Source organism: Adiantum capillus-veneris, chromosome 6 (assembly GCF_014529385.1).
Source record: "Adiantum capillus-veneris isolate H3 chromosome 6, ASM1452938v2, whole genome shotgun sequence".
Lineage (NCBI taxonomy): Eukaryota > Viridiplantae > Streptophyta > Polypodiopsida > Polypodiales > Pteridaceae > Adiantum > Adiantum capillus-veneris.
The window spans coordinates 93,472,497-93,486,625 of record NC_140936.1 but is presented as its reverse complement, the minus strand read 5'-3'; the positions used below and the strand labels follow the sequence as shown (position 1 = coordinate 93,486,625).

Below are 14,129 nucleotides of genomic sequence, written 5' to 3'. Positions count from 1 at the left end.
TAGATTTGATCTCAACAAATTTCGATCTCGTGATGGTAAAGCTTGCTATGTTTCTTTTTTGTTTGTGCAGTGGTAATGTCAGTTGTGTCTCTACATAGGATGGGTCTTCTTGGTCCACTAGGTCGATGCATGGGCCGTTGTTGCTTATTCCCATTGCGTGGCTGTAAAAAAAAGGATGGTGAAAACAGAGGACGAGATGAAGAGGAAGACGACAATGTGCAGCCCAATGCCAAACCATATCGCAACCCCCCTCAGTTGATGCCCATACCAGCACAACATATGGCTCCATGGACAATGATGCCATCTGCTTCACCATATGGATATGGCTATCAATAGTGATTTTAACCTGGATTGCTTCAGGTAGTTAGATTGCTGGAAAAGCATTTTCCTTTCTTTTGGTAGAATGGCCACCACCCCAGCAGTGCTCGGAAAAACACCACTGAGAAAGCCTATAAAATTTAGAGACTTTTAGTGTAAAACCCTTCAAATATAGTCAATTTACCCGTAAAAATTTATCATATGTATGTTTTGCAAGTTTTTGGTGAAAAAAAAATCGAGCACTCCTACTATTGTTGCTTGCCCAAGGGGGTGCTACGGCGACTTGAGGTGAACGGAACTCATCAGGCTCGAGTTGTCATACATCAGTCCGGTACAGAGGATGCTTGGCTCTATTGTAAAGGTGGCTTGTGAAATAGCCTTACTTGTTTGTTAATGCTAGGAAGATTTTTAAAGCCAATTGGCAAAAATTTGGTTTCCTATTTTGGGAATGCTCAAAAAGTCATTTTGCACACTTTCTTATAATTGTGTCAACAATTTGATGATTTTTTTGCAGTATAAGTATAGGTGTCCCATCTCTGAGAAATGCCCTTTTGATTATATTGGTGCATACGTTCAATTAAAGTGCTAGATAAGAGACAATTTAAGCTTATGGAGCAACAAGAAGTTTTTTTCAATACATGAGGTTTTTATGTAGACATTCATATGGCTAGGGTTTTATTGTCACTTGAGAATTTCTTTGATAATATTTTTTCTTTCATTTGTTTTACTTGATAGTGTAGTGTGCAATAATATGAAGTCTTCGTCATGTCATATTGGCATAGCATTAATGCCCAAATTCAAATCCATTTTGGAATTGCAAGTCCGAAGGCCATCTAATCAAAGATTTCAAAAGAAAAAGGAATCAAGAAACTCTACATGAAGATGGATGAGTGAGGAGCTTAATGTTGCTTCAAAGACAAAGGGAAATTCAAAAGTAAGGAGACAAGCGATGGTATGGCAAAGGCAAAATCAACACGATAGGAAAGGGCGATTGTTACAAAGGCTTGATAAGCGAGGATTTGAACAGTCCCAGAATAAGAATTGCAATTCCATGTCCTCCTCCTTCATTTTGCACATTGCTATGGTGAGAACGCTTTGCATACTAATTGAACCAAGAAGCCGAAATTAGCCCCCCCTTACAAGCTATCAGTGTATTGAGACCAACCCCAACCAAGAATATCATCACCATCGAGGGTCATAAACATGATAAGCCATGATGACCCAATCAGCCACAACACGAGTGTGATCAAACCAACAAACCATTTATAATGATAAGACAAACATAGAAAACAAACAATAAACAATTTTGTTTCCATCTCATCTTAAGAGATCACATATTACACATAGCACTCACACATTCCATTGCATAATGCAACCATAGAATATTAGTGGCACAAAAACTTCCCTACCCCACTTTGGCACACCTTGCCTACCAAAGGTGCCCTTAGGAAGATGCCATGAAAATGGCAAGAATTTGTGATGCCACAATTGACAAACTTGTGATAAATCTTGTTGACGCACTTTAAAGTACCCACACACTAGCTTCAGTGTGAAACCCTAGGGAATATTTTTTATGTCTGAAAATAGCAATAACAAGTGTTTTTTATGCCACAATTATCAAATTTTGTGGCAAATCTTGTTGATGCACTTTAAAGTGCCCACACACAAGCTTTGACATGCAACCTCGGGGAAAGATATGTTTGATGTCTGAGGCTTTGTGCAAAGATGGGAGCCATATTGGTGATCCATTGAGTCCATCGCATGGACTTGACAAAATCTTGGTGAGTAGTCTTCTCTGTGCCAGAAAAGAGTATATTGATAATATTGTTTCGCGAACATCGTTCTTGCATGGCAAAGCACGTACATGTGTCTCCCCATGCAAACCACTATTTCATGGGCTACTTAGAATTGTAATGTTCTAAGTTGCGTCAAATCTAGGCTATCAATTATAGAAATAGGGACGGTGTTCTAAAGCTTTTTTAGTTATCCACCAACGATGCACTAGCGTTGAATTTTCTTGACAATCCCTCCTCTGATGCGTAGCCAACTTCTCCTAGATTATTGATTCTCCTCTTCAATAGCTTAAAGATCTTCTTTGACCCAATTTTAGTCCACTATAGCTAGCCCTACAAATGAATTGGTGTAATATTTTTCACTAGGAAGCTTTCACATATTATCATCTACACATGGAGAGTCTTTGAAAATGTAGGGAAGATCAAAATACAAGCCATGAGTAGTAGGTAGCTTAAAGAGCACATACAATTAGAGAATGTGTAAACTAACACAAAATAAATATGTTAGAATAATTATGCTAAACATGTCATCTTCTTGTTCCTTAGTTTTTATATATCCTTGTTATTACCTCTATTCCTTTTCTTTCTGTCTCCCCTCCCCCCCCCCCCCCCCCCCCTTGCCCTCCCCCCCCCCCCCCCCCAATTTTTATTCATAATCCCACCACTACTACTTTTTTATTTTTTATCTCCTGCCCTTTCTTCCATTTTTTCCCTAATTGGCAACAATTTTCTCCTTCTTACCCATATTTTTCAGGTGCTCCTTGCCCCCTCTCTCTTATTTTTTCATGGTTCCCCTCACCTATTGTTGAGATTAGGGTTGCAGAAAAATACACGGCTTGGAGAAGACGAAGGAAGCTCAAGACACACAACAGAGAGTGTATTAGTGTGCAATGGAAAGATAAGATAGCCCTAAGAGTGATGGATGTATATACAATGTACCGGGGGAGGACCTCCTAGTGAAGGAAAAAATGCCCCAGTGGTGGTCCTCAGTGTGTTCACACACATCACTACCACATGTATAAGGTAACAAATCCCCCCTCGGAGTGATGCGGAGAACGAGAGATGGCACCTAGAGTATAGGGAAGTGCCATGCCCTAAGGACATGATCAGTCCACAAAGGGGAGTAAGCCCAAAGCTTTGCGAAAATCTTCAAACGTCTCATGAGACAATGCCTTTGTGAAAAGCTTCAAACTTCTCATGAGACAATGCCTTTGTGAAAAGGTCTGTAAGGTTGTCCTGTGTTGGCACATAAGCCAAGTTGATCTCCTATTGAGTGCCTCTCCCTGACATAGTGTTAATGCACCTCAATGTGCTTTGTACCATCATGAAAAACTAAGTTCCTCGCAAATGCCACTGTGCTATGGCTGTCATTGTAGATAGTGTTGGGTGTGTCTTGTCCAACACCCAAATCACCCATAAGGTGTCTAAGCCATACGCCTTCAACCGTAGCTGTGAAGACTGCCATAGTAGGTTGCTTCTTACTCGACCATGATATGCATGAACTGCCAAGCATGAAACAAAAACCACTTGTGGACACTCGCGTGTCAAAACAACCATCCCAATCTGAGCTCGAAAAAACATGTAAATCTGGCTGCAATGATCTCCCCTTGGGATAAAACAAGCCAAGATGTAAAGTGCCACTCAAGTAGCAAAAAATCCTCTTGACGGCCTGCCAATGCTTAGACCCTGGGCTATGCATGAATCTGCTAACTTGTGAGACTGCAAATTGAATATATGGCCTCGTGTTGCATACATAAATAAGGAAGACAACAGCAGTTTGGTAAAGAATGACATCGGCAGGATCACCAGCATCATGAAGAGTCAATTTCAAACCTGTTTCCATGGGAGTGGCAATAGGTTTGCAATCCTCAAGTCCAAAGTTACATAGCAATGTCTTTATGTAACTTGTCTAACACAAGGCAATACCACCATCACATTGCTTAAACTATATACTCAAGTAATGATGCAACCACCCCAAATCTTTCATCTTGAAAGTAGCATTCAAATCAGCCTTAAATTCAGCAATATGTCTCTCATTTGGTCCAGTGATCAGCAAATCATCCACATAGAGAACCACAATGAGAAGTACATCACTCTCACGCTTTACATACAATGTGCTTTCTATTGGACTATTACAAAAGCCTCGTTTGACCAAATGAGTGTCAGCCTTCTCATACCAAGCACGAGGAGATTGCTTCAACCCATACAAAGCTTTCTTACATTTGCACACTTTTATCTTCATGCCCTTTAATGACAAAACCACGAGGCTGCGTTACATAAACTTCCTCAAATATGTCACCATTCAAGAAAGCAGTAACAATGACTGACTGATGTACATCCAACCAAAATAAGTTGCCAATGCACATAGAAAACGCACAATAGTCATACGACAAGTGGGAACACAAGTCTCTTCATAATCCAATTTACAAAGGTGCATCCAATTTACTGTCATGCACAGTATCCACCAGCCATTTTGGCATACCTCTAGCCTGGTCATTCTCAACCCCTTTCTCATCAAGTACATCATGTATATATGCATTTGTAATAGGCTGATCTGTAACATTTTCAGAAACCCCCATAGGCTGTACATTTGCCTCATTGAAATTTACATTCAAACTTCCACCACTGAAAAGAGGCAACAAAGTGTCATAAATGTCCTGAGAGCTTACATTATTGTCTCTAGTACATGACCGCAAGGAATGAACAGAATCTTCCACAAACACAACATCCCGTGAAACCAAGATACTCTTTTTTTACGGATGATACAACCTGTAACCTTTGCTTTCAGCACTATAACCAACAAAAAAGCATATGACAGCCTTATCATCCATTTTTTTGCGCTACGTTTGTGGCACTAAAGCATATGCCAAACAACAAAAAACATGCAATGGCTCAATAGAATGATTTCTATCATTAAATGCTTCATATGAAGTCATAGACTGCAAAGCTTTCATAGGACACATGTTTAGTACATAAGTGGCACACATGATTACCTCAAGCCAAAACAAATGCGGCAAAGCTTGACTTTTGACCATACATCATGCCATTTCTGTAAGAAACCTATTTTTCCTCTTAGCAACACCATATTACTGAGGTGTATACGACATTGTACATTGGTGTTATATCCCACGACTCGCTAGGAATGCATTAAATTCATCAGACATATACTCCCCCTTGTAGAATGAAGGGTGCCCAATAGTATATTTCAAGACATTTTCAACCATAGTCAGAAATTATTTGAAGCACATAAACACTTTGGAGTTCGCTTTAAGCCGATACACCCATGCATGCATGGAGTAATCATCAATGAAAGTCACAAAGTAAAGATAATTTCCCAAGGACAGAGTTTGCATGGGCCCACAAACATCACTATGCACAAGCTGCAACTTGCATGTGGCCCTAACTGAACCATCCTTTGGAAACTTCGAACGCTGCATCTTACCCAAAATGCAGCCTTCACAAACATGTTTGAAAGGTGCTTCAAGAGGCGGCAAAGAAGCAACCATATCAGATTTCTACAAACGTAGCAAGCTGAAAAAATTCAGATGCCCAAAACATGCATGCCAAAGTTTTGCAGTTGAAATAGCCTTAGAATCCACAACAGCATTTGCAAAATTCTACCCACACTTGTCATACAAAGTGAGCTTATATAGCCCATGGCATAAACTGCCAGATGAAACAATTTTATCACCAAAACTGAGATCATGTACTGTACATTTATCATCCACAAATTTGACTACAAGACCAAGTCTAGCAAGTGCAGATACAGACAAGAGATTTTTCTTGATTCAGGTACATACAATGCATCAACAAGTCTAAAAGAACTGTTATTTGTAGTAATAAGCACAATTTTTCCAAATTCCTAAACTGGTTAAGAGACGTTGTTGGCACAAGTGACTAAATTCCCATGAGGGACAAACTCAAGAGAGGTAAACAAATCACGATGTGAGGTAATGTGCTTTGTAGCACCAATATCAAAATACAACACATGTGAATTTGCAGCAATTGACATGCATGCATCATGGACAGCAGGATCATAAGTACACTCTGCACTAAAAGACCACTCTGCATCTACATCAACATCACTATCTCCTTTCACAGAAGACTCCACAATAGCTGCAGTTGTATTGGACCTTGTAGTTGATCCAGCCTATTTCTTCTTAGCCTCTTTTGCCTTCAATTTTGGACACTGCTTGATCAAGCAATCATTAGCTTTACAATAATGGCAACGCATCTTCTTTTTTCCCTTATCACTAGAATTCCCAGACGAATTGCTACCAGCAGAAGCATTAGGAAGAGGTGATTTACCACTCGTAGAAGAGCCATGAGAAGTGGCTACATTGTTGTTCAACTACACGCTATCTAATCCTGTTTTTTCTATAAAGTGACTCTTGCAGCAACAATGTGCATAATGCATCAAACTTGACAACTTCTGGATTTCCTTGGGTCATAAGTCTCCAAGTACTAGCAAAAGTCTAGTACAAATCTGGCAAAGCATCAAAAACAGTATGCACAAGGAAACTGTCAGAAATGACTTCACTTGTAGAAATTAGTTGCTCATTTATATTTTTGGCATCAGCAAAGGAAGTGTCCATTTCATCTTCCTCATGCATAATCTTCGACTCTAGCTCTTTACACAGCAATGCAATTTTTGCCTCATTGCGACTTGCATAAAGACCAGCTAGAATATCCCAAGCCTGTTTTGCTGATTTTGTTGAACGAATGTAAGGAGTAATAGTGCGCTTCACAAATAAAGCAATCAATGCATGAGCTTACGCATCTTTTACATCCCAACGAGCTTGCTCAATCTAGGCAAAATGGCTCTAGCAGCAGCAATCATGCCACTAAAACCTACAACATCCTCAACATCACATACATCCTCAGAACCAGTACGTACATCAATGCCGTGCACAATATTCCAAATGCCCTTTGACACAAGAACATGTTGTATCATATAAGCCCACATAGGGTTATTGTCTGCATCCAATCTATCCTCAGTAGCAAACATCTTGAACACATTTGTGTTGTTGTCAGCCAAGGCAAATACTACACTTGACGTGAAAACTACCCAAAAAGAGGAGAAACAAAGCAGGAACAACATGTGCTATATATAGCACAAACCATAGAAGATTGTAAGGGACCTGTTATGCAGAAAATGGCACTGACACAAATTCTGCACAAAATGAAAAAAATGCATGCGCATCACTGCCTGTAGTGAAAACGGAGGCCGAAATGAGTCCGAATTCAAAATCTGACCATACCAAGCTCTACAAGCTCACCCAAAATATTTGGCGACCTGCGGATGCTTGCCAAAGCTCACAAAATTCAGAGAAAGTGTAGCGTGGATAATGTGTCGTGCTCTCTACAATGGGCTCCTCAGTGCAATGTGCGCGACAATCTCACTCAAAACAGACTGAAAACAAAGGAACAATAGATAACAATTGATCTCAGAGAGACACAACAGCAGACCAAAACATAGGACTTGATTATCTCAAAGAACCGATACAGGCTCTGGCGTGGCAGCACACTCAGCTCCAGCCCAGGACTCAGAGGTACAATGGGGGTGTCGAGGCTCAGATGTGCAGGGATGGTGAAGATGTGATGTGTGTATAGACTCTCTACTCAAGACGATAATGCTGGACAATATATGAAGAAGATCATCTCTATGACCCAACAGCTACTACTCATGTCCCACCATAAAGAGCCACCAACGGCTCATAAATGTCAGCCATCTAAGTCTATCTCCAGACTGAGTGGTGGTGGTGACCTGGCCATAATGTCCACTAGAACCATCGTCGTATCCTTGCCACATGTCGCTGCCCAGCCCAGAGAGTCCATCCAGTGTGAACCAGACCACACCAGCTGTACTAACTGTGTGTCCTGCGAAAGTGACATTGTAGTCTGCTACAGGTTGCCCGCCACAAGACCGCTCACCGTCCCGATGAGAGGAAATACTAAAAAAACTTGAAAAAAAACCACTAGGTACCGCATCTGTACGTCTTTCTTGAAGCAGGTGCTAGGCCCAACCATGATTTTACATGCCTCAAAAGTGGAGTTAAAAAAATTGCACTGCTTGCAAACGCCTTAAGCCTTTGAATAGACAGGAACCCAGTATGATTGCATAATCCAAGAATCCCAATTAGCAAAACAGACAGAGGCTCCACAGCAAAAGAATCCCAATTTGCAAAACAGACTGAGGCTCCACAGCAAAGAGATATGCTCGGTTTGGATCCAACGCATCTTTATCCTCCATAACCATAGTGAGAGGAAAATGACATGGTCCACGCTTGTAGATGAAGTTGCTCGAAAAGAGGGATGACCAGAAGCTCAAGTAATACCGCAATTAAGGTCAAGCTCCATCATGATGGCAGAACGAAAAGCATTTACTGCAATAGGATGGCAACCAGGTCCCATGGCTAGGAGTGCAACATAATAGCAACCAAGTCCCATAGTTGGGAGGGCTAGATAGGGGCAAGGGTACGGAGGGGGTGGGTAGGGGCAAGTAGGGGTTGGGTAGGGACGAGTGCAAGAGAGGGGGTGGGTAGGGGCGAGGGTAGGGAGGGGGTGGGTAGGGGCGAGCTAGAGAGGGGGTCGGTGGGGGCGAGAGAAAAGGGAGGGGGTGGGTAGGGGCTAGATAGGGGCGAGGGGTGGAAGGGGGTGGGTACGGGCGAGGGGGAAGTGGGTATGGGCAAGGAGGAAGCAGGTAGGGGGACTAGGGGCGAGGGGGAAAAGGGTAGAGGTGGGGGCGAGGGCTGGTGAGGGGGAGAGGGGAAGGGACAAAGGGCGAGGGAGAAAAGGGTAGGGGCGAGGGGTGGGTAGAGGGTGTGGGTAGGGGCGAGGGGTGAGTAGGGGGGCAAGGGGGAAAAGGGTAGGGGGCCAAGGGGGTGTGAGGGGGAGTGTAGGGTGTAGGGGATAGGGGGTAGATGGGGGCGAGAGGGTGTGAGGGGGTGGCCGGAATAATTCGTGTTCCATTGCAGATGAATTCCATGGTCCACTGGCTGAAAGAGGAGATGCTATAGAGTGCGGCAGTTGATGGAGAGAATGAGGAGGTACCATGAGCAAGACAACTATCATGAGCAAGGAATTCATCCAGCAGGACGGGCTCTGTGAAGGGAGTTCGCTAGACACAGCAGAGAGCTTTGTTCTGGTCAGAGAAGCAGACACCATTGAGGCTGATGTTTGAAGGGGGATGAACTCTTGTAGAGGTGATTTCAACCCGCTTCTATGATTCTTCATAGGCTCACCAAATTCAAAGGCTTCCACCAAGGGCGCATCAGGAGTAGCTTCTGTGACCTTCGACCTTTGAGCTGGCTCAGGTTGCTCATTAGGTTTATTTATTATGGAAACATTGGGAGAGGGTGTACCTTCAGGCAAAGAGTGAATCGAAACTCCAAAATAGGGTATAGATTTGGTAGCATCCAACCACTCCAATAGATCCTCATTTGACCCGTCAGGTGGAGTAGGTTGTTCCAATTCAAGGTTGGTTGCTAGGGACAAAGAACTATGTTGCACAATGGGATCCATGCCTCCTTCTAGGCGAATTGGTTGCATCGGGGAGCCAGGAGTATGTATCCACATGGCATCGTTTCCCCGATCATGAAAAACTTTAGTGTGTCGCAGCCATGGTCTTTCGATGAGCAAGGGAAATACGCCCTCAACCTATGGAAGACGAATCACAACAAAATCCAAACTTAGTAAAATCTTGTACCTACAGAGGCACCTTTTCCACTATGCCCTTAGGGTATCTATCCTCTGGTCGGCCAATGTTATTGTGAAAGGAGTAGGTTGAGTAGGCTGCAGGCCTAAAGCCATCATAGTGAACTCAAGCATCATATTGATGCCAAATCCACCATCCACAATTACTCCTGAAAATTTCTACCCCAAGACGGACACTGTCAGGCGAGGGCTTCCATAATCAGTGAGGGGAGCAGCGAGATTTGATATCAAATAGGACTCTGATGGTCGCACTGGGAGGTGCCCGCCACTAGGACTTTCTCCTGGGTAAAGTGACTGAATAACAGCAATGCTGTCACTTCTAAAACTTGCATCTAGTCGCAGTATGTCATAGAGGGACACTTGTTGGAAGGTGTTCTTCAAGACTATCTCTGTTTAAGCTTTTCCTGTTCTACCAGTGGTTTCTGTGGTACCTTGATCTTCTTTAGATCAGAAAATGCTTCCAAGAAATCTTCATCAAGATCAGAGAGCAAAGATTTGGATTCTTTCTTGCCAATGGGTGATGGCTTCTCAGCAGCTGAAGGCAGGGTATCCACTGTTGGAAGAATGTGTGGGGGAGTTGAACGTGTTGGAATACTAATACCGAGAGCACCTCTCTGAGCCCGAGTGAGGACGCTTGCTGGCTCCTCTACCAACTGCAGCTTATTCTGAGGGATAACCACGTGGGTAGAAGGGGGCGGCTAAGGAACAGTGCTAACTGCCATCAGATTGAGCTTCGGAAAGGTAAACTCATTCTAGCTTTGACTTGGGTTCGAAGCCGTGGATGCACGAAGTTTAGGGCAATCCTTACTGTAGTGATCCTTCATATCAGGGCAATGACGACAGGGAGGGGACCCTTCGGGCAAAGGGCATTTGCTTTGGTAATGGCCATATTCCCCACATCTATAGCACAAAATAAGCCGATTCAATGGGCGAGTCGAAGGGCGAGGTGGTCCTTGCTCCTGGTGCATGGAGTTGGAGGTGGAGGCATAGAAACCGTGAGGTGGTCCTTGCTCCTGGTGCATGGAGTTGGAGGTGGAGGCATAGAAACCGTGAGGTGGTGAGGGAGCATGGGTATGATAAAAGCTCTAAGACGGAAAAGTACTTTGCATACCTTGCATAGGAGGGGCTATCAATTGCCCCATTATAATTTATTGATTTTGTTTTTACTTAATTTTATTTTTTCTCTCCATCTTACTTATTATATTTTATTTTCCTAAGTTCCCTTCTCTCCCTTATTGTTTAATCCAAGTGTTCATATTTAAGTAATCCCTATTTTCATCCCTTATTATTACTTCCTATTTTCCCTATATTATTAATTTTGTTCTCGAATTTTGTATCCCTTTTTTGCTCGAATTATCTATTCCTTATTTTCCCCAATTAGTGACTCCCTATTCCCCTTGATTAAGTAGTCCCCTATTCTGCCCTACATATTTTATTAATTACCTACTTTATTTATCACATGTGCACCCCTCTCCCTCTCCCTTCATGTGTTAGTTAATTAACTATTTGTTCCCCCCCTATTACCTGTTATTTTGACATTTATCACCTATTTCCCCCACCCTCCAACTCACCTTTGTTCCCCATTCACTCCCCCTCTCTCTTCCCTTCCCATCCCTTCTCCCATGCCTTCTCTATATTCCCTCCCCCCTCCCCTCCCTTCTCTCTCTTCCCCTCCCTCCTTCTCCTCCTTCTCTCTTCTCCCTCCCCTCTATCTTGAACCCCTCCCTTCCTCCCCATTCTCTCTCTTCCCTCCCACCCTCCCCTTCCTCCCTCCACCCTCTCTCTCCCACTTCCCTCTTCCCCTCTCTCTTCTCCCTCCCCACTCTCTTACAAGATAAGATATCCCTAGAGTGATGAGTGTATATACAAAGAACGGGAGAAAAAAATCTTCTAGTGACGGAAAAAAGTTCCCCGGTGGTTCCAAGTGTGTTCACACACATCACTACCATATACATGGTAACAAATCCCCTTGGGAGTGATGGGGTGAAGGAGATCGAGCATATTGAGTATAAGGAAAGTTCCAGGCTCTATGGACATGATCGATCCACAAAGGGAAGTAAGCTCAAAGTTTTGCAAAAAACTTCAAACTTCTTGCGTGGCAATGCCTTTGTGAACAGATTTGTAAGGTTGTCCTGTATTGGCACATAAGTCAAGTTGATCTCTCCATCTGAGAGTCTCTCCCTGACATAGTGATAATGCACCTCAATGTGCTTTGCGCAAGCATCAAAGATTGGGTTCATCGCAATTGCCAATGCGCTCCGACTGTCACTATAGATGAGAGTTATAGAAACTCCTAAAACAGCTTAAGGCATATGAGCCACACACACTCAATCGTAAGCTTCCCTGTACTCATCATCACAACTAGAAGTGACCACATTAGGTTATTCTTGCTCAACCATGATATGCATGAATTGTCAAGCATGAAACAAAAACCATTCATTGACACTCATGTGTCATGTCAACCAGTCCAATGTGAGTCAAAAAAAACATGTAAATCTAGCTGCAATGACTCCCCCTTGGGATAAAACAACCCAAAATGTAGAGTGCCACTAGAGACTTTTTACTTGTGACAGGCAGCGACTATATGCAATTTCTTTCTTAATGGGGTAGTATGTTATGATAGGTGGAATATGTACACTAAATATATTTACTCATTATGATTATTTATATGGTTGATAGGTGACAATGGATCTTTACTTTTGGATTCTCACAAAGATCATACATTCTCGCTAGTGGTTTCATAGCTACTTGAATAATGTGGCTTCATAGCTTTAAGTATAAGTGCTACTATTCAAGAAAGGGAGCCAAGAAACATCACGAGAAAAAATTCAAGCATACAAAGTTTATGGGGACCTTGTTGTCATGATGGCAGCTTTGCAACTATACTGATGAAGAAAGGCCATCTTTCAAAGGCATGTTAAAATCTCTGAAAATAAAATAAGGGAGGTTGGTGATTGACTTCAAAAAAGTAAACAAAATCTTAGAGGTAGCCTTAAATTGAAGATCCCTCGATACTGGCCTAAAATTTGATGAAAAATATCAAAAAGGAAAGTAAAACCTTGAAGGTAGCTCTTTAGTGTGGGAAAACATTGGGAAAACTAAATGACTTCTTTTTGTCTTCAATTTCAAGGCCCGCTATATATTGGCTCTTTTACATAAAAAGTCAAATAGTTATGTGTATCTCATAAGCCCCTACCCCTCCTTTATTCATCTCCTCTACACATTGTGCCCATCCTGCCACCCATGTCCTATAGGAAAACCTCAAATCCCTCCACTATTTCTCTCCTTTACTGCAACAGCCCAAGGTTAGATCGATAGCTCTCAAAATAAGTCCTCTATTAAGAAAACATTTGCACAAAGTTCAATCTGGTTTCATAGGAGGCAAATCTAACTTCAACAATATACTGGTAGTGCAATTGGGAATGGAGCATGCCTTGAGATCTAGTTAGGGTATGATCTTAATTCAGATAGACTTTGCAAAATCTTTTGATATTGTGCAATGGATTTTATCTATAAGATTTGCAAAAACTGGGTTTTGGTTCTAGAATGAGCTCTTGTATTATATTGTTAGGTCAAGATGCATTCTCAAGGAATCTCATCAAGGGTAGATTATTTGCATCTATTTTCGTGTCTATATCAGTAAGGGATAGAAGCATGAATAGGTGGACTTAATACATGTGCCTAGGATAGGCTACTACTAGATTTTTGTGGTAGGTAGTAGCTATCATACAAGATCTAATTTGATTACTTACTAGCTCAAACTAAAGTTCCCAAACCAATGTTTCTATTTTGAAGTTACTTCGTACCACTTTGTATTACCAACTTTGATAATTAGAAACTTGCTACCAGGTGGTAGTAGCTACGAGGTCAAAAAATAGGTAGCTATTGTACCCCCTATGTATGCTTTTACCCTAAGTTGAGTCCATTATTGTATACAATTGTCCCTCATCCATTGTTTACTTACTTGGATAAACTCTCGTATTAGCAGCATCCTCATGGTTTGCGATTACAGGATAAACATATGATTGGTCAGGCTTTTGGTGATATTACTAAGGTTTTTTTTAACCTAATAATGCCAAATTTCATAGATGAAATTATGCTCTTGGTATGCATTCATTGGTTGTTGGCCTTGATATCAATGTTGCAAAGTCCTACATAATATATATATCTACTAGAGATTTTGATGCATTAGTTTGGAAGAGATCTAAATTGCCCCAAAGGACACATCTTTAGGAATCTTGGTTATCCCATTGATATTGAGGTTACTTAGACATCATTTAGACAATGGGTCTTGAATAGGAC

At 42.0% G+C, this 14,129-nt stretch overlaps 1 protein-coding gene across 1 annotated transcript in view; it reads left to right on the top strand.

Moving 5' to 3' along the window:
- Nucleotides 1-781, top strand: part of LOC147455901 (protein HAPLESS 2-like) — a 346,793-nt gene extending 346,012 nt beyond the window's left edge. The window contains exon 16 of the mRNA XM_086514530.1: nucleotides 71-781. Coding sequence (XP_086370656.1) covers nucleotides 71-336 — 266 coding nt within the window. The 3' untranslated portion in view covers nucleotides 337-781. The remainder of the gene's footprint in view (nucleotides 1-70) is intronic.
- Nucleotides 782-14,129: the final 13,348 nt, after the last annotated feature.